The sequence below is a fragment of the Bidens hawaiensis genome, unplaced genomic scaffold, assembly GCF_021521415.1.
Source record: "Bidens hawaiensis isolate Kalapana, Puna unplaced genomic scaffold, B.hawaiensis_p1.1 tig00051308_1, whole genome shotgun sequence".
Taxonomy (NCBI): Eukaryota; Viridiplantae; Streptophyta; class Magnoliopsida; order Asterales; family Asteraceae; genus Bidens; species Bidens hawaiensis.
The window spans coordinates 1,325-28,304 of NW_027506185.1; the positions used below are offsets into that span (position 1 = coordinate 1,325).

Here is a 26,980-nt window from a genome sequence, read left to right on the forward strand (position 1 = left end):
ACGTCATGTGACGCTCAGTCAGCATTTCAAAATTTTGTAAAAAAAAAAACAAGTATACTGGTAAAATGCCCAAATAATAGTTTGGTGTATGATTTTTCGAATTCTCTTAATATGACACCAGCTATACATAACGCTAGTCGAAGTGGAATGTTGTACCCCGAGAGTGGCTTTTGTGTTGTTGGAAGTTACGGGAATGGTAGTTACTATGGCTATGGTTATGGAAGTGGACAATTTGGCCATGGAGATGGAACGATAGTGCACGACTTTGAAACACCGGTAACAACAGCAGGAGCTTAAGCCCCATCCGAACCACACTTAAACTAACAATGTGTATGTTATATACAAAAAAAAACACGCTAAACAATGTGTTTCAATGTTGTTCGATGTTTAAATCTTTACCTATATGTATATGTAGGTTCTATGAATAAATAAAGTTTTTTTTCTTTTTAAAAGAAAAATAAAATTATAAGAGATGTATAATTAGTATTGCATTTTAACAACAAACCAAAATAAAAACCCAGATTTGAAAATAACTACTAACTATCATACATGTTATGTTTCCCATTTTTTATAACTAGATAATCTGAAAAAACGTTTTTTCTAAACAATTTTCAAAATATTAAAATATTATTTTTATATATTTTATATTAATTTTATACAGACAAGTTATAAAACTCATTATTAACACAATAAATAATGTATTTTTATAAATTTTTCCAGGCTACTGAACACTTATTTTTTCATAGTTGTAATCGCATACCTAATTTTAATTTCAAGAATTCTAAAGTTAGCTTTTAACTTATAAGTGCATTGAAAATAATAATATTAGTAAGGAAAAAAAATCTTAAATTAGTTTTATACAGTCAAGTTATATCACAAAGTTTAAAAACTCATACTGATTTGGATTTCATTATGTTTAAATTTTAACAAATTTCGTTCTATTGACTTTATGTGAGTGAGTGTATCATTTTTGTTGTTTATATTTTACGTTTTTTCAGAAAATCCGTGTAATCTCAAAGGAACACAACAAATAATGTTAGTTAAGCAGATTGTTTTCTTCAAGACACATTATTGCAAATTCTATTGTACGATGACTTTGCATTAACAATGTACTATAAGTATATTATTAATTGTCTTTTGATTATTTACTAAATATTTTATATTAGTTAATTACCTGCGTAATACACAATTCTCAAGAAATTTTCATCATATATATACACACGATACAACTTTTTCCTTAAACAAACTCTCTAAACCTACTCCTAAGTCTATACGCATGCCCCCTGAAACTAGAGCCATTAAATCATTTTAGAAGCAACATCTTTTCTATCACGCACTTATTGTTGGACTTCAAGCACTTTTGGTGCACATACCTTACCAATCATGTCTATCCATGTTCTACAGTATGTGGGCCATTATTTCAAGAAGTAGAATATATGAAGTAAATATGAGTTGTAATTGAGAGTGCACAAAGCATGATCAAGCTAGATGTGTAAGTTCACATTATCCACACCCAAGTGGATCCATCATAGAGGTGTAGTGCCACGTTTGGTGACAAATGAGAAATCTTAATACAACGGTGAATACATCCGGTAACCATGTTTAAATGTGTGTGTGTGCGTGTTTTTTTTTGGAGTCTAACATCAACACTCCACAAATAAGAATACTCAAGATGGCCCAAGGATCATCTTCTTCACCAACATTGTTCTTTGGCACCACAAGAACAGAAAATAGCATGGAGTTCATGAACCAAAGCAATCAATCTCAAGGCTCAAGCAAGTTCTTCAATAGTTTTATGTAATTACTCTATTATCTTATACCTGTGTATTTGATTCTTTCATTAATGCGTAGAGTTTACAACACATAGAAGGCAAAGAGGCAACAAACTGCGCCGCTAGCTGGCCCTTTTGTATGATAATAAGAAACTTGAAAAGTATAACCATCAAAAATTAACTATTTATGAATTGTTTTGATATCAACTTAGGGAAATATACTTATTTTACTTTTACGTATATAATTATTATTATTTTTTCTAATTTGGAACTTTGGCTTATTGATAACAGATCCAGATGCAGATAATGCTATAAGAGTATCACCCAACATTCTATTGTATGCAACCAGGTATGTTTGTGAAGTATGTAACAAAGGGTTTCCAAGAAAGCAGAATCTGACACTTCACCAACGAGCTCACAGCTGTTCTCATGCCTTAGGAGACCATGGAGATGGGACAGATGCGCACGACTTTGGATTTTGGTTTTGAAAAGCCGTATCATATTTTTGGATTTCAGTTTATTGTTATTTATATTCCTTTGAATTTCTATTTGGCATTGTATTTTCTTATTTCAGTTTATTATCCTTAAAATGGATAACAATAATGTAAAAGCTAAATATCCTCATTTATTTGTTTTCAGGTTCCTATGATTCAAGCAAAAAAAATTTACTTTTTGTCACCAGAATGTTAAAATAGATTAAGCTTGTGGGTATAGTATACTAACACAACTTAACAACCTGATAAAATAATAAAGTGAACATTAAGCATGTTAATGCAGCTTGTTTCTGCCATTCGGATGGCTATCACTTGAGCCACCATGTAATGTGAGAAGAGGAAGAAGAGAGATGAGGAGAGAAGATAAATGGGTGAAGTGGTGGTGCTTGAAATTCTAGAGTGCTCGAGATGCTTCAACACAGATGGACTTAATTGGTCTAGACTATTAAAATTGTGTGTAATTGATGAAGTCCCTATGGGGCGTTATGCGTCATGTGACGCCACGTAACCATAGCGGCTATAGCTAAAAGAGGTGTAGTGGATGGAGCCCATTCAAATCATTTCATCAATATTATTTTATTGTTACTTTTATATTAAAAAGAAGAAAAATAAAGCAACCAATCAGATTCCGCTTCTCCTCCCTCTTCCGATGTTGTGAGGGAAGCCCCCCCCCCAATGGCGCCCAGAGCAACCCGGGGGCGGTGGTTCAGTCGCTATGGGGCGCCATGGTTGGGGTGGCGCCCCACTACAGGTGGTTTTAGTGTGAACAAACACCTCATATGTCAACTTTTGTGTGAAAACGCACTCAAAGTGGACAAATGTGATACACATGTGTTCTTTGTGTAAAACTACATAGATATGTTTTTATTTTTTCAAAATTTGAATTTTAAATACTTGGCATTTTCTTCAAGTTTTTAAAACTTTTTATTTATATTATATTGACATATTACTTACTTTGAATATTATTTCAATTTACAGTTTTTTTTTCAAATATTACATCACTTAAGTTTTTATAACTTAATTAAAAATAAGTTTTATGTATTAATATAGTAAAACAAAATCTTTGTGTGGAAATTTTTCTATATCCCACTACCTGCTATTGATTTCTTTGTACATTACTCGTACATGTACTAAATTATTTTGTGGGACCAATTAAGATTTGTGCGTTCATACACTCCGAACAAATAATGCATGTATGTGACAAGTCTCATCCTCCCGGTGAATTAACCGTAGCCCAAACTGACATAGGTGAACAAGAAGAGTATACTAAGGCGCTTGAGAGAACCATGTCGAAGGAACTCGGCCCCTTTTTGATAACAAGGCAGAAAGCCCCGACCTGACATTCATAAGTTTCGAATGAGCCGGATGAGGGGAAATTTTCACGTATGGAGCACTGAGTTACTTACGGAATCTCAAATCTCTCTAGCTTCTTCAGCTTGTTCCTGTTCGTCTATTCGGGACGGGATCTTGCGTAATTGAACGGAATGCTGTTGGCATGTTTGAGCTAAGCAAGTAAACTACTTTGAGAAGGATGTGATACCACCACCTATCAGGCTCGAGGAGCGGTCCACGGAGCTGGCGGGACAACATTTGTCAATCCATGAAGGAGGGTGGGTTGGTAATTAGACAGGAAATTTGCATGCCAAACTTGCGGGGGCTTATGTTGTTGGTCAGTTTATCTGGGGCAAGTTTATGAGATCTAAATAGGGTTATCCGTTTGGCATGGCTGTCTCTTGGGAGCACTAACCCCAAGGAGCCAAGAAGGGATGCACGGAGTCTTAATAAGTTCTAACGCCCCCTTAACTCAATCATAGCCGTTTCGTTTGTAGACGTCAAATTCGCACCTCTCCGAACGTGGGGGGAAATCCTCAAGGGTCTCATTGTGGAGTGGGTTTATTTCGGGAATTGAATTTAAGACAATATTTATATTTATTTTGAATTAATTTGACTATTCATTTTTTTTTTGAACAACCAACAAACAGAGAATTATCTAGGTAGTCGCACAGGGTGAACAAATGGTAAAAAACCACAACCAACTGGCCCAACCTAGTTGTACAAAGCCTTTAAGCGCATCCAAATATCTCTAGTTTCAGGGTAACCCACCGGCCGGAAGGCCCACTGATGGTAAAACTTGAACGCCCTCAAAATCAAACCAGAGATCATAAAGATCCCCGTCTTTTCTCATTGGTTCACCCACCCAACCAATTCAAATAGGCTTAGGTTATTCATACATCAAGGAGGTTATTCACACACCAAGAGGGCCTATACGAGTCGTATAGGGCCTATACAACTCGTATAGGTGTAGTGTCAAGTCATTTTCGGTCAGGTGTGTCAGTTTTCGTTTATTTGCATCATATAGCCTATATACAAGCCGTAAACTCGTATAGAGTCTGTTTGACTCATACAGTATTTTTTTCGATTTTTTAAAATTACAAAATATTAAAAATAACATCCGAGTTGTTTACAAAATAGAAACACGTAATTTAAATTTTGCTATATACATAAAAACATGCGAACACGATGAGCGTTTTTGGTAATGACTTTTTATGTGTGGTCATGCAATTCATTTTGATTGACGCCCATGTGAGTTAACTAAGTTTTTGAAATATAACTGCCATAAAAATAATTACGTTTGGAACAAGAAAAACCGATACCTGGCCTATACGAGTCGTACACCATCTATACGGCTCGTATAAACCATAAAATAATTATAAATATCTGACCAAAGTACAGCTGACATGCAGTCCATATGAGTCGTATAGACCCTATACAGCTGGTATAGGTCTATATGGCTCGTATAGGGTCTATACGAACAAGAATATCTATACGACTTGTGTAGGGTCTATACGGCTCGTATAGACTGCAAAAAGCTGCCATACTGTCACCTCCGTACGCATGTTAATAAGTTAGGCCTATACGATACGAGCCGTATAGCCTTATTCACACACCATGGGAATGGTGTTTGTATATAATAACCCTTCAAATAACCCGAAAAGCAACCTTCGCATAAAAGTAACCGATTTTAACAAACATTCATTATCCAACCCATCCAATTTTGCTATTACTGCCATATAAGCTTGGACTTCATTGCACCAACTCTTGTACATACCATCAAATATGGGCACTTGCCATTAAACGCCCATATCCATGTAATATAATTATGAACTTTTATGACAACTTTGAATCATTCATTCATACATCAAACGCACAAGTGGAGTAACATCAAAATTTAAACCAACCATTTTCACCGTCGTTTAACTACCTTTGTGATTTTCGGTTCAGTTCTCGGCTCAAAAGTTATGATGCTACATGCATCCATTCGTACACCTCGTCAAAATTTAAACCGGTTCTCAGTTTGATGCACTAGATGCATAGCGCTGCATCCAAACACCCCATTATTTATGATTGTGAAATAGACAACCAGACCCAGCCCACTTGACAATAACATATCACAAAACAACATACAAATACAAAATAGTTTTAGTTGCGTTTTCTACATACAAAAAGATAAAAACCGGAATCTGCCAACCAAAACCATTTCATCAAGATACAAACACTTTGCATAGTTTGATAACTTATTAATGACCACCAAAATGCTTCTCTTTCAACCTTTTCTGTTAGGTCTTTTTCTCATTTTTTATGGAGAGATTACTCACAAAAATAGATTAATTAAAAGGACCAAAATGCCCTTCCCTGATCATCCTTTGGTTCTCATTATTGTAATACTCCCCTTTCCTCCTTCGGTTCGAATCTTGGTCTTTCCAACAACGGGTTTGCCTGAAAAGGCGGAAGTCAGGTATGATTTAGTGGCATTTTCCTTATTTTTCTTTGATTTTAAGGGCGGTGGAGTCAATATTTTCTGGTTTATGTCTTTTATTGTAACCGCTCCTTGCATACCACACGGTTTTACAAAGGCAAATGGAAGCACAACCGATGATGCCATCTTTGTAGGTGTCTTGGTAAAAGACCTTTTTCCTGAACATTACAAGAAGGCAAGATTAAGATCAAACAAGAAAGCAGGTTCTTGTGAAAACGGATCAACCATGTGTTGTGATTTTATATATAACTAGAGTAAAGTGCCATTTTCGTCCCTGAGGTTTGATCACTTATGCGATTTGGTCTAAAAATTAATTTTTTTGCATCTGGAACCTTGAGGTTTTACATTTCTTGCCATTTCCATCCAATTCACCAACTCTGTTAGTTTTAACGTTAAATTAAGGCATTTCCGTCTTTATATCCATTTGTTTATTTTCTAACTCAATAAAATACAAGGGGCCATTGATAATGAAGAAAACAATTAATAAAAGACAAGTGGGACCCACCATCCTCATCATCTAATCTTTCACCAGCATCACTCTCCCCATTCTCCCCACTTTTCAACATAACCCCAACCTGATGAATTTATAGCCTTGAATGAGACGAATCGCCGGAGATGACGGAGATATACCAGCCGCTAGAAACAGTACCACTACGCACCTTCTCCGATTGCACCACCATGTCGAAAAACACAACCTTGACCCCAACCCATCCCGTCACTCCTGCCGGAAACCATCGCCACAACCTTCTACCCCGACTAAAACTCCTGCCAATTTTCAGCCAAAATCAGACCCCTACACCACCCACCGCCACCGGTCACCACTGCCACACCTCACTACCACCGGTCGCCTCAACAGTACACACCTCCACGAATCCAATGCTTTGAAGAAATCAAAAACATTTATGTGTTTCTCCACCCAAAACCGAAGAACCCCGCCCGCAAACGTCGTGATTTTTTTCTCGGTTTTCTCCATCGTGGCAACCCACCTGCAAAATCTATTTGGTGCTCTCCGGATGCAAAAAAAAAATTGAAAGGCATTATCTTTACAAGAATGAATCGTCTTCGAGGGGAATCTTGTCCAGAGGTTGCAGTGGTTATTGTGGTGGTTGCCGGAGACTGCAGAGGTTGCAGTGGTTGCCGGTGAGGGTGTTTCTTGGTTAATCAAAGAAGATGGAGATGGTGTGTGGATTTTGAGATGTACAAAGATGAGAAAAGGTTTGGTTGGGTGTGTGTTAAAGGATGTTGGTTGAAAAAATACATAATATTTGCAATTAAATAAACAAATAGGGTAAAAGACAAAATTGTCCTTAAGATAACGTTAAAAGTTAATAAAGTTAACGAATTGGATGAAAATGGCAAGAAATGCAAAACCTCAAGGTTCCAGATGCAAAAAAGAATCTTTTTGGACGAAACTCGCACAACTGATCATACCTTAGGGACGAAAACGGCACTTTACTCATATAACTAATGTATTAACTATTACTAAACTAGTATATAGTTTGTTTCATTAGCGAGCTCGAGCCTGAACTTGTATAGGCTCGCGAGCTTAAACGAGCCAATTATTTATATAAAGACATAAACTTTGTTTGATAAAATAAATATATATATTTATATAATAAATTTATTTTATGTAAAAATATGATTAATAAAACTTAATAATATAGAGTTAAGAACGGTTTTTGCCCCTGTAGTTTGGCAAAAACCTCAGTGTTATTCCAAAACTCTTTTTCACAGTTTTAGTCCCCCCGTCCAATTTAATCATTTTCATTCCATGACACTAACACCGTTTGTTACTTATTTAGATGGAAGGGTATTTTAGTCATTTTACACCTAAGAAACTATATAGTTACAAGTATAAATATATATGTGAAAACACTTATACATGTATATATGTATAATAACTAAAAATAAACGAGCCAAGCTCAAGCTTTAGACATAGCTTAAACTAGAGCTCTCTTAAGTAAATGAGCCGAGCTGAGCTTAGGCTCAGCTCATTTAAACCTTTGCATAAACTATCAGAAATGGTATTTATTTGAAATGAACGATTAGGAAATGAAAAAAAAAACATCAGATATGAAACAAACCTTTTAGGACGATATTTTTACGAGTAGGAGTGGAGAGAGTTTGACTGGCACCACATCCGTTCTCATGTTCAGAATCGTTTGACTCTATAAAGTTACGATTTAGTGACAGATATTGCATATAAGTGAAGATTATGAAATATTTGAATATAGTTTGTGTACCGGTAGGATCAATCTGGATAGCAGCAGATGGATTCCTGTTTTGCACATATTGGTAATTAAATTAATATTCCAGTCGTTAATAGTTAATTTAATGAATTATCATAGAGTTGACAGAAAGTCAAAAACATACGAATCATCAATGTTTATATGCATTTCCGTAACGTTTATTAAACAATCGGCTAGCCATTCCTCTGAAGACTGATCTAGACCCCCGTTACAAGATGTGTCATCTGTAAACAATGAATTAATTGGTCATAATTAATATAAAGATTTTGGTATTTTTGATATATGGTAGATGATCAAAGTAAAAAATTTTAAAAGAAACAATCATGAAGGTGTTGGTAGGCATGTAAACGAACCGAACAGTGTGTTCGTGTTCGTTCGTTTAACTTTAACCGAGCAAATGATCAAACATGAAATTGAGCGAACAGGGTTTCTCGTTCGTGTTTGTTCGTTAACAAAATGAATATGTTCATGTATGTTTATGTTCGTTCATGTTCATTTGTTAATAGTAAAGTTAACTGAACATTTTGCACACACAAACGAACATAAATGAGCACAGATGGCCAAATACCAGCTAAAAGTAAACGTGAGCATCAAACAATTAGGCTAAAGAAATTACTAAAACCAGAAAAATTGTAAAGGGCCTAAAAGTTTATGTAAATATATGAACGAACATAAACCAACAGACTTAAAACAAACATAAACCTACAATCATAAACAAGCATAAACGACTGAGCATATAAACGATCATAAATGAACGTTCACGAACATAAATGAGCAAACGAGACACGCGTTCTACTGTTCATGCCCGTTCATTGAACTTAATGAACAAAAAGGGTCATTAAACGAACTTCCAGCCGAATGGCTCACTGAAAGTTTGGTTCGTTTACAGGCCTAGATCGTTTAAAGTCGTAATATTTAAGAAAATAGTAATTAAAATGTGAGCACAGTTACTTTTGTAAGAAATGCGAGTAAAAGTCAACTGTTCGGTTATTTAAAAGTCAAACCTGCAAATCCAGCAACCCATTGGTTCATATCAGATAAAGCTTCATCCATTGAAGTATCCCATTCCTGCTCGTTTAACACCTAAAATATAATAAATTATTTCACTTGATAAAAAATAATAATTTGAAAATAAATTTAACTAACCTTGGTTTTTAGATATACAGATGAATAGTCCTCTTCATAAAATGGCATAATATCCACATCCGAAATTTCATTATCAAAATGCAGCATTCGGCGTCTTTTTGCTTGTGAAAATGTTTCTTTACATGGCTCGGTTCCCTTGTTTATGTTTTCTGCATTTTTATTCCTTGTATTAGATTATTAATGTAACAAGTTTATACCTATGTTAGAATAAAAATGTTAAAATGTACCATTGTAGTTAACTTGATACTCCAAATCCTCAGGGGACTTTGCTGGAGTCGTTTCGTTAAACACGCAAGAAAAATCATCTTGATTTTCAATTACATTGTTCCATAGGCTATTAGAAGCATCTGCTTACAACCATTTTAACCGATTAAAATTTTTAAAAAATTGTCGCATGTTGATCATGTTAATGCGAGATAAATAACTGTATGTTGAACTAAATCTTACGTGTTTGCAAACTGTAATCTTCATCTTGCCAATCCCACATCTCCGTGCTGAAATTCAACATTAAAGAAAATCATGAATAAAATCAAATTCCAGATCCTCAACTTCATTTCAATACTTAATTTAGCAAGCAAAAGACTTTGACACGAACCCGACAATTTGAACAGGTCGTGTTCCAGGTCCAAACCCGAACATGGCCCTGCATATTAGCGGGTTGACCCGACCTGAAAATTATTTTTTTTATCTTTCCATCATATTACCATGTTAAAGTTATATTTTTACAACAAAGAATACAAATTTATACAAAACAATTGCAGTTTAATTATAAAATGAATGTCAATTCCTTTTTAGTTTTAAGTTTTAGTCCCACCGTGTGCTACACCATAGAGTTCTGCTCTTATGGTGGCACAACGACTGTCAAATGATAGTCGGCGGCGGGGGAACACCCAAGCCAAACTTTAAAGCCAATGTGGGCCCCGTTAAGACAACATAGTCTGGCCAGAGTGGGGCAACGGGGTTCCCAAATTGGAGAGTGTGGTATCCTAACAAACAAACAACAAAGTCGCCGTTCTAAAAAGAAAAAGGTTAAACGAGTCAACAAGTGGACACCCAGGTTGACCCATACCCGACCCATTTAGCTAAACCTTGTTAACTGACCCAAAACCCGCAAATTTTCACACCCCTAAGCAAAAGTCATGAAATGAAGCAAAACCAAAGTCTCAAATACTTTATTTGTATCCCTAAAATGGGCATAATATAATAATCTATCTGCATTGTTGTGAAACCACATATAAATACACAAACAAGGTATAATAACCACAAGATTAAAAAGCCCTAAGGTAGCAAACAAAATCAAAGGATGAATATAGCACAGGAAGGAAGAAGCAGAGTAGTATTTGTTAAGACTTACTTGTCTTCATCATTGTAGTTCATTTGGTTTGAGTGACTAATAATAAAATCTGGAATGAAATGAAAATAGACAGTTGAAGTTGAAGAGGTGTGTAGAAGAAGGAACAGAATAGAAGAAGTTGTGGGAAAGTGTGTAAATGGGTATGGAAACAACCGCAGGCAATCGCACCACAACCCTCTTTTTTAGGAATGTATGTTTATACAGCTAAACGACACTCAACTTTTTGCTAGATTTATTTATGTGTTATCATAATATGAATAATAATAATATCTAGTCTTGTTTCTCTAAAACAAAGTGCAATTTTTTTCCTTTTTCTAAAAGAGTTTGATAGTTTGATGCGATATAGTTACCAACTTACCATTCTATGTCCAAAACAGAAATTATTCTTGATTATGAAACACGATCAAACTCGATTAATAACTAAAAATTCAAATAAATATAAAAAAGTGAAAAATGTTATGATATAACTAGAACCTATTAGCAATATCGAGAAAATGGGAGAAATGATTTTCATTCTTTTTTAATATTGAGTACAAGATCTCTATATATAGGCTCATTACATTAATCATAAAGAGAAGTTAAGTACATGAAGAGTCCTAATATTATGGCATACTTGTATGTAGATAGTCACTATTAATGATAATTTATAACACTCCCCTTGACTATCCACATGATCAAATACGTTTGTTAATGCTGACTCATAAAAAACCTTGTTAGGAAAACCCAGTGGGATAAAACCATAGCTAAGAAAAAAAGAGTGCAGCGCGTATTATTCTCCCCCTGATGATTTTAGCTCCTTGAGTCGACGCATCCCGATCCCGTGAACTAATTTCTTGAATGTTGAGGTCGGAAGTGATTTAGTAAACAAGTCTGCCAAATTTTTGCTAGAGCGAATTTGTTGAACGATAATATCTCCATTCTTTTGTAGATCATGTGTGAAAAAGAATTTTGGCGAGATATGTTTGGTTCTGTCTCCTTTGGTGTATCCTTCCTTAAGTTGTGCAATGCATGCTGCATTGTCTTCATGTAACCTGTCGGTCCCTCGTCTGCAGAAGGAATACCACAAGATCCATGAAGGTGTTGTATTATAATTCTCAACCAAACACATTCTTGACTAGCTTCAAGGATTGCCAACAATTCTGCATGGTTAGAAGAAGTGGCTGTGATTGTTTGCTTCACAGAACGCCATGAAATTGCAGTGCCTCCATGTGTGAATAAATATCCTGCTTGGGATCGGCCAGTATGAGGATCAGACAAATACCCTGCATCTGAAAACCAACCAAACTTGTTTTCGATTGATTAGTAAAATACAAGCCCATATCTTTAGTTCCTTGGAGATATCGAAATATTTGTTTTACCCAATTCCAATGTCTCCTTGTTGGGCATGAACTATACCTTGCCAACAAATTTAATGAAAATGATATATCTGGTAGTGTATGGCTCGCAAGGAACATTAATGCACTGATTGCACTCAGATACGGTACTTCTGGATCAAGAATTTCTTCTTCGTCTCCTGGTGGTCGGAATGGATCCTTTTCCACATCAAGTAACCTTACAATCATTGGAGTGCTCAGTGGATGTGATTTATCCATGTAAAACCTTTTGAGTAATTTTTCTATGTAAGTTTCTTGTTGCATAAGTATCCCACCTTTAAGATGTTCTATTTGTAACCCAAAACAAAACTTTGTCTTTCCAAGGTCTTTCATTTCAAATTCCTTTTTCAAATATTCGATAGCCTTTTGGAGATCTCGAGGAGTTCCAATTATTTTCAAATTATCAACATATGCGGCAATTATAACAAATTCATACTCTGATCTTTTTGTAAAAATGCATGAACAAACAGAATCATTTTTGTAACCTTTTTTCAACAACTACTCACCAAGGCGATTATACCACATGCGCCCAGATTGTTTCAGCCCATATAATGATTTGTTTAGTTTAATTGAAAGATGTTCTCTAGAACTTGATTTACATGAAGGTAGGTTGTCACAAGATCCATTAGACGCATATCAGCCCCTTGTTGTATTACCAGACTAACAAGATAACGAAAATTCTTTGCATCTACCACGGGAGAATACGTCTCCTCATAATCAATTCCAGGTCTTTACGAAAATCCTTGTGCTACCAATCGTGCTTGTAGCCTGTAATCTCATTCTTTTCATTACGTTTTCGCACAAAGGCCCATTTATAACCAACAGGCTTTACACCTTCAGGTGTTTGAACTACGGGACCAAAGACTTCCCGTTTCGTAAGGGAATTTAATTCTGCTTCAATTGCGTCTTTCCATTTTGGCCAATCATGTCTCTTTTACATTCATCAACATATGTTGGTTCATGATCCTCATTGTTTTCCATTATTTCTAGAGCTACATTATATGAAAAGATACCATCGACACCAACTTGGTTTCGATTCCATACCCTCCTAGACATGTATAGTTTGTTGAGATCTCTTTATTTTCAGGTACCTTATGTTCATCTTGAACCATCATGTCTAGTGTCTCTTTAAGAGACTCTTTTTCTGGCATTACTGCTACCTCGATTTGACTATGTTCATTATTTGCTCCTCTTTTCTTTCGAGGATTTTTGTCTTTGGAACCAATTCGTCTTCCACGCTTTAGGCATGCATTAGATTCATTACCAGTATGTGGTGGTCCTTCAGGGACATTGATTTTAATTGGAGCATTAGCAGCTGGTATATGTGACTTAGTTACTCTCTTTAGGTCGGTAAATGTGTCTAGTAATTGATTTGCTAATCTTTGTAAATGAATTATTCTTTGAACTTCAAGTTCACATTGTTTAGTTCGAGGATCCAAAAGAGATAACGATAATTCATTCCAGCATATATCACTTTGATGAATCAACATTCATCAAAGTGGCAATCAACAAAACGAGCCGTAAATAAATCTCATGTTGTTGGATCTAAATACTTAATTATAGATGGTGATTCATACCCAACATATATTCCTAACATCCTTTGAGGCCCCATCTTTGTACGTTGTGGTGGAGCGATTGGAACATGTACGGCACAACCAAAAATCCTTAGATGGGAAACATTTGGTTCATGACCAAAAACCAACTTTAGTGGGGAAGAAGTATGATAACTTGTTGGCCTGATGCGAATTAATGTTGCTTCATGTAAAATCTCATGCCCCCAAGCAGTAACTAGTAATTATGATTTCATAATCATTGGTCTTGCGATCATTTGAAGTCGCTTAATAAGCGATTCAGCAAGCCCATTTTGTGTGTGTACATGAGCTACAGGATGCTCCACACTTATTCCAATAGACATGCAATAATCATTAAATGTTTGGGATGTAAATTCACCAGCATTGTCTAACCGAATTTTCTTAATGGGGTAATCTAGGAAATGTGCTCTTAACCTTATTAATTGAGCAAGTAGTCCTGCAAATGCCATATTACGACTTGATAATAAACACACATGAGACCATCTAGTTGATGCATCAACCAGGACCATAAAGTATCTAAATGGTCCACTAGAGGGATTTATAGGCCCACATATGTCCCATGTATTCTTTCTTAAAAAACTTAGAGTTTCGGTTCCCACCTTAGCTGGTGAAGGACGAGTAATTAATTTTCCTTGTGAGCATGCAACACATGTAATTTTCTTAGAATAAAAGACCTTTTGGTTTTTTAAAGAATGCCCGCGCGAATTTGAATAATTTTCCGCGTCATAATTGATCCGTTATGGCCTAACCAGTCATGCCAAATGATAAAATGTTCCCGGTCCATAAACTTTTGCTTTATGACCATATTTGATTCAATTATATTAATTTTAGTATGGTACAAACCGGAGGCAAGTGCGGGTAACTTTTCTAATATATGTTTTTCACCCGAAATCGAACTTGTGATTTGAAGGTACTCAACATGTCCATCAATTGTGTCTCAAGATGATATCCATTTAGACGAATATCTTTAAAACTTATTAAATTTCTTTGAGACAATGTGGCAAATAATGCATTGTTAAATGTAACGCCCGGAAATTTCGTCAATCAGCTCGATCGTTTATAAAAGTTTGTTTAAAAGGCGGGGTTTCATCTTTTTAATTTAGGAGCCTTCTAATACATTTTAAAATTCCATTTATCCATCGTTTTGCTCAAGACATCACCTCTCATAATTTGAAGGACTAGATTAGTTTGTAGCACCCGCTAATTTTCGTTTAACGGTAGACACGTTGTAGAGTTGTATGTTAGACGGGTTTTGATCTTTCAACTTGATAGATCAAGGGGGTTGCGGCGCAGCTTGTTGCCCGTTTGCCTGCCACTTTATTGTAATCGTTTTATAGTAAATTATATAAAACTTCGATTGTGATGGATTCAGAAAGAAAAAAAAATACAGAGCGTACTTGATAGGCCTCTTAGTACTTCTTAAAAGTCCATTTAATTATTTTTTGGTTCTAGTTATCACCATTTACAAATGTAAGGGCCCGAATTGTAAAATCTTAAAACCTAATATTATATTGGCTGCCTTCCTCTTCCCTCTTCCTTTCTTGCGATCGGTGTATAGCAGCCACCCCCAATCACGAATTTTTTTATATTCCAGCCATTACCAAGCCATCTCCGTCCAATTAAAGGTTAGTATTATGTCAAGGAACTTCTTTTTCACCATTAAGTCGTTTATTGAACCCTAGAGATGTCAAAATCATCTTAGGGTCTAAGTTTTGATTAAAATAGTTGCTGACAGATTCGTACTCGTTTATTGTTTGGTCTGTAACTCGATGAAAATTGATTGCTTTTGATGGATTCTTGATTCCATTATATTCTAAGTTGAGTCTAGTTTCCAGAAAGGTATAATTTCTAATTTTTGGATGAGATTTGAATGGTTTTTATGATTTTATGAAAACGTGTGTCAAAGCTGATGCGGGGAGTCGGATTTTGGTCTATCTTCCCGACATCATAACTCTATTTTGACAAGTCCAAATTGGTTGGTTCCACTTCTGGAACTTCATATTTTGGGTTAAGATTACAACCCAATTGGAATCGTTTAATTTGGTTTGCTAATGATTTTTAAACAAATAAAACACTTTTGCTGCGTACTGAAATAGCTGCACGTACCTTTCTGTGTTGGAGTAATTTTTATGATTTGAATACTTTTAGAAACCTAAGACATTTATACAACTATGGTAAAAAATTTCATAATTTATTCCTATGTAATAAAATGCCTCTTTGCATACTAAAATCTGCTCCTTATACTTGTTATTAATCAATTCATTCGATTTATGCTTAACCGGTGGCTGTCTAATTTTGTACCTTTCGGGGCTGTTTTAGGTGAAGTGTTTGCTCTGTAATATTCCTAGGTATGTCATATATGTCATACTTTAGTAGCATGAGCATTGAAGCTCGTTTGATTAGTTAATTGTTGAAACTTGGATTTCGGTTGTCTATTTGTTGATTGTTGCGTTTAGCGCGTTGTTTGAGGGGATTAACAACCAATTCAGATTGTGTAGCCTTTATATGAATTAAGGGCTGTGAAAAACTATTTTTTTTAATTAATGAGGCTGAATTGGTTGTCGGTTTACTCAAACAGGTCGGTACAACACAAATTCGCGTTTAATTGGTAGTTTGTGTGTTGTGCATGCGAGTTACCGAGCCATCCGACTCGTGAGGCGTCGTGTGGACTTGTTGGCTGTGATTTTATTGAATTTGGTCCACACGGGGATGAGTTAGTTTCTAAGTGCATAAACAACTCATAAACGCGCATAACCGATTCAAATAGCAACCTCCGGGGGTAATTTGGGACTCCTTTGCCCCCAGGATTATCTAAGGGTGGTTTTGGTAAATACAAGGCCCCGCGAGCTGTGGTAATCAAACTTGATTTGGTTGAGGCTTTAGGTCCATAAAACCTTTTTAGAATGCCTCGTAGGATAAACGAGTCGGTACGGTTTAGTTAGTAATCTTGGTGTGCAATCCGACAGGCTTGTGATTTGTGCATTGGCTTAGAGGTTCTTTAACTCGTTGGAATTTGCGTGGCTCGTGTCAGCTGAGTTCATGATGCCCCTTTTCAACTCTTTTTACGTTTTGGGCTAACATACACACTTTTACCTGATTTTACTCGTTTAAACTATTTGGATGGTAATGCATAGTCTTATTCGTATTTGTGTATTTATGAAACCATGTGTAAATCATATTATATGACTTAGGATATTTTAGACCCATTTATAGGCATACATTCCTTAAGGTTATTGATGTGCTAAAAGAAGTTATATAAAAACACGCTAATCTAGACACTAAGTAATAAATTCTAGACTCTTAAACTTAACTAAATTACTAACCGGAAAGTGAACCGGTCGACTATATTACAGCTAAGTAAGTTCGGATATCGAACCCACAAGACTCTTTTAATTACGTAAACTAGCTAAATTAAACTCAACTACAAACACAACTATTTATTTATTATTATGGGGGGGGGGGTTTACTAAAAACTAGTAGTAAACTAATATTAAATAATCACTAAGACTTAAAGACGACTTAAACCTAAACTTAATTCAAATGATGACAAGCAACCACCTAGGCTAGAATCCCTAATGCATCAATTATCAAATAGTAGGAAAACGCTAAGTTATGGAACCGGGATCTTAAAATAGTCACTTAAAGAAAACCCGAACAGGACCCCTGACCCTTCTCAGGAAGACACCTATGGATTTCTATTAAGTTCTAAAAATACCAGTTTAATTAGACTCGCTTACGGTCGCTAATTATTTTATGACAAGTACCTCTATAAGAAATCCTACCTTACAGCGGAGAAATCAAAGGTAATTTAAAGAATTCGCTCGACTAGATAGACAAGGCAAATAAACCAAACCTAGACGGACTCCTTACAGAGAACTAAATCTTGCAATTTATCAACCAAGACCTATCACATAATCTATCACCTTACAGTTATTTAGATTAGCAGCACACTTAAGTTTATTTAATTTATTAATATTGTTCCTATGGTTTTATTGCAAATCAATCATAAACTAGTCAAAAACACACAGTAGATGACCTAACAGGATCCTATTATATTGCAGAAAATCACCAAGGAAACTGTGAAACAATAAAATTCACCAAACAATCCTAAGCACACATATGCATCGAATGAAAAACAATAAACCTTTTACTGATTCATAAACCCATAACGCAAACAAAATCCAAACTAAAATCCAACGTCCACAAAAGTTCATAATAAACCTAGGTGGTTGGGGGTTTAGCCAACAACCATACTCAAGAATAAACCAAAATAAGTAAGTTCAAATAATGAATTCATAAAGAAAACAATAAAATCAAACCGAATAATATTGATGTTTGGCTGAGTAGGTGTTGAACCCAAACGCTCTCTGCTCGAACCAAAGGCTTGCTCTCTCTTTTCTTTTTTCTCCGTGAGGTTGACTAGCTTCCAAACAAACCTCCACCAAACTTATTCCGTTTCTTTTTGCGTCTGCTTCTCTGTCTCGTTCCCTCGGTTAATTCCGTGGAAGCTCCTCTTTTTAGTTCACGACCCTCCATTTAATATGTTAACAAACTTAATACCTTTTATGCTTGTAGCATGAAACAAAACTCATGTGAGCCATTCATCTAAATTGTGGGCCTCAAATTATTTTGAGTAGTAATTATTTTAACATATAAAAAATTCCCAATGGTGCTCATAATTTTTGCTGATTCGTTAAATCTATTGTTGAACTCAAATCTTGCTACAACCTTATGGCTCCCATAATTCCTTTTTTAAAATACTGCTTAAAATAAATCAATACAAAACTTTAGAATATATTATGATTATTTAAAATTAAAATTAATATTATGTTCTTCAAATGATGCATCTTCAATTTAAAAGTATATAACAATAATATATATAAAATGTATTCCACCCTTTAATCGTTGGTCTCAAGTTTAGTAAAAGTAATTCATATTAGCTCATTGTCTCAAATTTAGTAAAAGTACATAATTTTAGCTCAATCTCTCTTAAAACCTTAAAGTCCACACATGAGCCAACTAAGAATAATATTCATTAAGAATCTGCCCCAAAAGTATTTAAAAGTTTAGGAAATATTTATATAGTAATATATTTATTTTATATCACATCAAATATCCCCACACTTAAACCATTTTCGTCCTCGAAAAATATATTTGCAATGGAATCATAATCGGAAAATATGGTCTTAAAAACATATAGGTTATTTTAAAGCTTAGATAAACGTAAAAACCGCAATTGCCGATATTGTTGTCCACTTAAACCCAGCCACCAGTCTATCAAGCCCCCACACACATTAAGCATTTAAGTTCAGATATAATCAAAATCCTATGGGTCTCACACCTTTTGAGTCAAGATTCACCTACCCCATCTCAATCATAGTAAAGACAATTAAAAAGTGAGTTGAAACAGACTGGTTCAACATATCACCATAAGATAAGAACACCTTAATGGCAAGAAGAAAATACACTTAGATGGAATTATGAGTGATAGGTCAAATGAGGTTGTACGAGCATGCACTAAATATTATTGGACTTTGTCCTATATATTTCCTAAGAAAATATTTATTGACTAAAAACTTCGAGTCCCAATACTGTATCCTCAGAGTCGCAATCCCCTTGGTAACACGTAAACTCTCAGTCTTGTCTAGTATGTGCACTTTGGCCTCTTTTTCTATTTTTGAGAATGCTTCTTTGACATATTTCATCACATACTTTTCTCTCATTTTCTTTTCAGATCAACTTTTGGAATACTTATTTATTTATATTGTTTTCTCTTTATTTTATTATATTTTTATTATGCACTTAGGCATCTTTAATCTAAAAATATATAACTAATTCTAAGCTCGTAAAAATTTGGACAAGGCGGGGCGCCAACACTCTTTATTTATTTTCATAAAACGGAGTGGCGTGCTAATTTTAAAGTGCATTCAATTCTCACCACCTTAAGGTAATCAGCTTATGGTAATAATCCCTATAACTTATCGAATTTCAGCTTCACTGTCCCCCCTTAGGATGAGAACCCATAAAATCTAAGATTTAATTAGGTTTATTAAGAATATGCAATGGGAAACCTTTCAAGACTAGTTGGGCCTACCGATACATCCTAAGCTTAGTACGCTTTCTTTTTATATTATCTCATATTATTAGTAGTTTGAAAAACCGATTCTCGATAAGTATCCTCATCTCCCATTTAAATGCAAAAAGAGACAAATTCAAGGTATATTTTTTAAAACTTTTTTTTAATATAATTAAAATTTAACTATGACAAACAAGATTAAGCATGACTTAAAGCTCTTGACAAACAAGATTAATCAAATGTAAAAACCCACCCCCAACCCCATAAAACAATCCCCGTCTTTCAAGATTTTAATCTACACTAAGACTATACCGGCCATCGATCCTATCGTCTTCCTCCAATCATGTGAAACAAGGTTTTCTTTATAACTGTGCGCCAAGTGTTCGATGAAATGTCTTTTTATGTTTTAGTATCGTTTTGTCATATTTTATGACAACTCATTCCTCTACTTTGAACGGCTCATGGCCGTGTCCGTTCCGTGCGTTTCATTGTTGTTCGAATGGTGGAGCGGGAAATAAGGGGATTTCTCGTTTGATCTCTCATCTCAAGAGTGTGCACCTTACTAAAGAAGAACGTAAAAGTGTGTTGTGGGAGGCGATCTCTACAGACCATAGCTTGTTTTTGAAAGTGGATGAAACATTGAAGGTGTTGGATCAATGGTTGTGTGGGGATTGCATGAACCTTCAGAGCTTGAAACGTGCTTGTCATCACCCTGATGGCATTGTGAAGTTTAATGATCATGCAATTGACTCGGATACACACATTATTGGGATTTCGAAACCTTTTATCAAGGGCCCCGAGATAGCTGTTCATGAGTCCTGCGTGTTGGATGTCTCCCTCCTTGATTGTGTACTTAAGGCACCTATCGTTACCGTCAAGAGTATCCCTCATAGTTGTCGGATGGCCTTTTCGCAAGCTTTGAAAACAACACTCTATAAAGTGGTTGCTCAACCAGATTCTGTTGATGTGTGGGTTAGGCTGTTACTTCTTCCTCGTTGCACTTTACAGGTGTTCAGACCCAAAAATAGGCACGAAAGCAGGTCCGAGAATAGGAAAGCCATGCAACATCATTCAATAATGTGTTCTTTAGCCACATGAGGGAAAGTTGACGGTATTACCATGTTAATTAAAAATCTGTTAAATGGTTCTGGTTTGAGGTCCTTAGGCCAAGGTGGCATGGATATTCAAAAGGAGGGGGATCTTGTCAACAATAACGTTAAACAGTGTCTTCGAAAAGTTGCGGATGGTCACTTTACTGCTGCAGTAAAGGTGTTATGCTCATCTGGTGTTGCACCATACAATTCTGATACCACAAAAGCTTTAGAAGCTAAACACCCGTACAAGAAGCCGCCGGCTATGCCGAACATGACTTGTTCCGAGCCTCCTCTTGTGGCGGAGGTTGATAGAGTCCTTGGTTGCATTAAATCGTTTCCCAAAGGAACTTCGTGTGGGAGGGATGGTTTGAGAGTGCAACATATTTTGGATGCTCTTTGTGGAGAAGGGTCGGCTATTGCCACTGACCTCATATGTGCTATCACTACAGTGGTTAATTTATGGTTAGGAGGGAGATGTCCGTCTACTTTGGCAGAGTTTGTCGCGTCTGCTCCTCTTACACCGCTTTTAAAACCCGAAAACGGGAGTCGACCTATTGTAGTGGGTACTATATGGAGGCATTTGGTTTCTAAGGTGGCTATGAAAGGGGTTGGCAAAGAAATGACCAAATACCTTAATGATTTCCATTTTGGGGTTGGTGTATCGGGTGGTGCGGAGGCCATATTACATAGCGCCAACAGGGTATTGAGTGAGCGCCACACTGATGGGTCTCTTGCAATGCTTACAGTTGATTTTTCTAATGCATTTAATATGGTGGATAGATCAGCTTTACTTTATGAGGTAAGGATCACATGCCCTTCTATTTCCTTGTGGGTGGAATTTTTATATGGGCAGCCATCAAGACTATATCTTGGGGATGATAATATTTGGTCCACTACAGGGGTTCAACAAGGAGACCCATTGGGACCACTCCTTTTTTACCTGATTTTACCCCTCCTTGTGCATCAGATTCGAGATAATTGCAAGCTTCTTCTTCATGCCTGGTATCTTGATGATGGGACAGTCATTGGAGATTCAATGGAGGTGGCTAAAGTGCTGGATATCATTAAGGTGACGGGTCCAACTTTGGGTCTTGAACTGAATATTAAGAAAACTGAGCTATTTTGGCCTTCTTGTGATGGTACGACGTCTCGTGACGGTTTATTCCCTGCTGACATCGGGAGACCATTATTAGGGGTGAAGCTTCTTGGGGGAGCTGTTAGTAAAGACACCGGGTTTATTAAGGGTTTGGCAAAGAAGAGAGCTACTAATGCTGTTGATTTGATGCGTCTTCTCCCAAAACTTGGTGACCCGCAGAGTGAGTTACTTTTGCTTCGATCATGTATGGGTATTGCTAAACTTTTCTTCGGTTTGAAAACATGCCAACCTGTACACATGATGGAGGCAGCGGTGTTTTTTGACAAGGGATTGCGTGAGGCGATCCTTACCCATTAAGAATGATCTAGGACATTGTAGTTTGTGGAGGTCCTTTCTTTGGAGACCTCCAATGGCGACTTGCTTCTTTACCCATTAAGAATGGGGGTTTGGGGTTGTATTCGGCAGTAGAGGCTTCCTCTTATGCGTTTGTGGCCTCGAGAGCCCAATCGTGGGTGCTTCAGGATCACATTTTGCGAGACAGTGGTATATGTGGGATGGATTCTGATTATTCTTGTGCTCTGGCTTGTCTTCGTGATATGATTCCAAGCTTTGATTTTAGCAGTTTCTCTAACAAAGAGACCGCCCCCTCTAAAGCCCAGCATGCATTGGCGAGCACTCTTTTTAGTAAAATTGTTCACGACATGGAGTCACACTTTAACATGACAAGCAGACAAAAAGCCATTTTTGAGTGTCTACAAGCACCACATGCTCAAGATTTTCTTCTTCCTATCCCTATAGATGGGTTAGGCCAGCATATGTCTCCAGTGGAGTATCGTAGTATCCTTAAGTATCGCCTTATGATTCCTCTATTTCCGGTTGATGAGATATGTCCTGTTTGTCGTAAAGCGTGTTTAGACTCATATGGGGAGCACGCGGTGCACTGTAAAGAGCTCCCGGGGTTCAAGTACCGACACGATCTGATTAGGGATGTGCTCTTTGATATATTCAGGCGAGCTGGAATTTCTGTTAAGAAAGAAGCACCTGTGAATTTCCTAACTGACCCGTCGGAGGGTAGATCATCTCTTCGATCGGCTGACATTTTGGTGTTTGGATGGATAGGAGGGAAACACGTGTGTGTGGCTTTAACAGGGGTTTCTCCTTTGGTGGGCTTAGGGAGTAGTGGTTTCGCGGTCGGTCAAGCCGCATTAAAAGCTGCTTCAGGTAAGGTGGCAAAACATGAAAATGTGTGTCTTGACAACCAACATGTATTTATTCCTTTTGCTTTTGACACTTTTGGTTTCCTCGTGCCTGAAGCTGTGGAGCTACTTACCCGTGTTCAGCGGGTCATGCATAGTAATGTTATGACTCCAAGATCAGCAAATATAGTTTTTAAAAGATTGGGTTTTGCGATTAAAAAAGGGGTAGCGACGCAGCTTGTTGCCCGCTTGTCTTCTGTTTCAATGTAATCCAAAAGACATTAATCACCTTTATTTAATAATTAGCCTATATTTAACTATTACCTCTTTTTAATGGCATTATTCTAATCATACTATGACTCAAATGTCCTATCACCACACTTAAATTTAGCATTGTCATCAATGCAAGGATAAGGACCAAAAATAAAAATAAAATCGAAATACAAAAAACTAAAAACCTAAAAACCAAAAACAAAAACAAAAAAAAAATAAACAAGCAAGATAGATAATGGAAAAGACTTAGCTGGTAATATGCGCATGACGATATGATGCCAAAGTCTTCTTCCAAAGCTGCCCCCAACTCCAAACGTGTGCATCAATCAAATATCCCTTTCTCTCACCCATAAACGGAATCGGCAAATTTTCGACAAACAATATCTAAAATTATATCTTATCAGCTCGATAGATATTCAACATTAAAAACATGTCACCAGACCAACCAACCCACCCAATATATAAAACATGAATAAATAGCAGCAAATAATAAAAAGTATGCAGGTCGGCTGCTCCATCCCCACACTTGAATTTTGCATTATACTTCATGGGGGTCATTTTTCTAGCTCTCTCAATCCTACAAAAACTTTAAAAACAAAGAAGAACTACAAAAATCTACGTTAGTGACTCGACATGACTCAAAAATAAAGATTGGACAACTATACAAACTCTACACTTGAGTTTTCACTCAAGACGCTCTATTGTGTAAACTGCTCGGCTGCCCAAGTGGAGCTTCCTCCACCTCGGTCAAACTCCATGGTCCTCCAAGAAACTGCATCATGATACGACCACTCACCTACGATCTTATTCCTCTTATCTCCAACTTTTCCAAACTCCACAAACTTTTGCAGACAACCACCTCTCTCTTTATCAAACTCCATCGACTCTCGAGAACTCGCGACCTCTCTCTCCTCCTTCAAACAAACTCTGACGGAATGGGGATGCTCAAATCCATGCCCGGAATAAAAGACTTAATTGCATAAACGGGATGACATGGATCAATGAGACCGTCTTGACCACTCGGGTGTCTCATGGATTTAGCAACATAAGTGACACTATCGTCGCCAGCTCTAAGAGTGATCTTACCTTCAAATACATCAACGAGTGCCCTAGCCGTACGTAAGAATGGACGACCTAAAATAATAGGAACTCTCTCATCGGCCTCCATATCTAAAACCACAAAATCTACAGGGAAAACTAAATTATCGACTTTCACGAGCAAGTTTTCTATGATTCCCCTAGGGTACTTCACCGAACGGTCAGCTAAATACAACGACATACGAGTGGGTGTGAGCTCTCCTAGGCCTAGCTTCTCAAACAATGATTATGGCATTATGTTTATGCTAGCTCCTAGGTCCGCTAACGCTTGGCACGAGGTATCCCTACCGAACAAACATGGAACAGTGAAAACACCGGGATCGGGTAACTTTTCCGAAACCTTATTGAGCACTCCCACAGAACACTCTCCGTTCAGTGGAACGATCGAAAGCTCCTCCAGACTTTCCTTTAGTTTAAGAAGATCTTTCAAAAACTTAGCATATTTCAGCATATGCTGGAGGGCCTCGATAAACGGAAGGTTAATCCTAAGCTGCCTAAACATATCTAAGAAGTTCCCATACTCTCTACTAAATTTTTGATTCTTAAGACGGTCTAGATACACGAGCATGATCTATAAGTGGTGTCTCTCGGTTTCTTTTCCTCACTTCCTCTAACTATGAGCTCACTGGTTGGTGCGGTACTTGCTGGGCCTAGCGTAGGTTGCACCCTCCCAGGAGTCTCCATCACTATCTCCTCATCCACTAACTCATCTCTCTCCTCTACCTCAATCTCTCTCTCCGGACCTAAAACCCTACCACTACGAGTAGAAATAGCATTTAACTGAGCTGCCGGATTTTGCTGAGTGGAACCCGAAAACAGACCTAAGGGTCTCTCATCCAATCTTCGAACAATATCGCCAATGGACCTTTGCATGTCAAGTAGAGCCGATTGTTGATTCTTAAAAAGTAGGTCATGATCGGCAAGAGTCTTTTGAGTAACTTGATCTCTAGTAACGATTTGCTGCATCATCTCGTCCAACTTCTTACTCAGATCTGGCCCATTATTCGAACTTTGACTACTTTGATCCCCGCTAAACGACTGATCCTACCCCCCGGTTAGGATTTAAATTTGATTGGAAACCAGGGGGTGCACCGGAGGAACGCCAATTAGAGTTATAATTATTACTTTTATAATTGTTCCAATTCGAATTATTATTTCCATTAAACGCATTGGGAACCCTATTCTGCCCTCCTATGAACTCTACCTGCTCCTGAATCATCAAAGGACAATCTAAAGTCCCATGCCCCCCTCTACACAACTCACACTTATCTATATTAGCCTTAAGTTCTTTAATCTCATAGGTTAGGCCCTCTAAGGCAGCAGCCATACTAGCATCCAGATTGACCTGGTGCACACCTTGGACAGATGAGGGTGTACTAGTGACGGGATTTGAATTCCAATTACGTGGCTTTTTAGCAGACTCAGACTGGGCAAAAATTTCAAACAATTCATTACACTCAATTACATTTTTCTTATCCATTAAATTACCTCCAGCAGCAGTGTCGAAACGAGCCTGAGTCTCATATGTCAGCCCATTGTAAAACTCTCAACAAGGGCCCGCTGAGTAAGACCATGCTACGAAAAACGGGCCAGTAAAGTCTGAAAGCGCTCCCAAGTTTGATAGTATTGCTCGTCCGGCTCCATATGGAAAGAATGAATCTGATCATGGAGACGAGATGCTTTGGCAAGCGGGAAGTATTTCTTCAAGAAAGTGGTACACAACGCCTCCCAAGTAGTGAATGCTCCAGCAGGTTGTGAATCGAGACAAGTGGCGGCACAACCTGTAAGTGAAAACGGGAACAAATGGAGGAAAATGGCATCTTCATTAGCACCTTGCAAATTGAACGTTCTGAGCACACGAGTGAGACGGTTGATGTGCACTGGTGCGCCTTCATCGTCACGGCCATGGAATAGGTTACTCTGGGTGAGATTGGCTATGACATAAGATGGAATCTACCAGGAATTAGCGTTATCAGTTACGGGGGTGATGATGGGCGAGTGGTCTCCGGTGAAACCCTCGAAGGCTTGTTGGTAAACGATTCGGTTGTCGTCCATTTGAATATCGGGAATGGTTCTGGGACTCGACGACGGTGAACTGTGTGGTGATGAAATCAGTGGAGAATCTATGATGATTGGTGATGACGAATTGGCTTCAGACTTTAATGGAGGTGGTCCTTGCGAACGGAGATATGGCATAAACCTGAAAAACACACAAGACCAACTGAGTAGACTCTATGTAAATATGAAAATAAAACTAAGAATAAATAAAATAAACTAGACTGAAAATTAAACCAAAATTAATTAAACTCCTTCGACTCAAACACAAAACAAAACACGTAGCACGTATGTA

General features: G+C 37.1%; 1 protein-coding gene across 1 annotated transcript; it reads right to left on the minus strand.

The window, feature by feature from the left end:
• Nucleotides 1-5,790: 5,790 nt before the first annotated feature.
• LOC143617014 (protein XRI1-like) lies at nt 5,791-10,855 on the minus strand. Its single transcript, XM_077089691.1, has 9 exons — nt 10,833-10,855; nt 9,926-9,972; nt 9,706-9,828; nt 9,479-9,627; nt 9,337-9,400; nt 8,457-8,556; nt 8,327-8,361; nt 8,168-8,251; nt 5,791-6,241 (listed from the first exon to the last, which is right to left on the minus strand). The coding sequence occupies exons 1-9, from the start codon at nt 10,853-10,855 to the stop codon at nt 5,964-5,966; spliced, it is 903 nt and encodes a 300-aa protein (XP_076945806.1). The 3' UTR covers nt 5,791-5,963.
• Nucleotides 10,856-26,980: the final 16,125 nt, after the last annotated feature.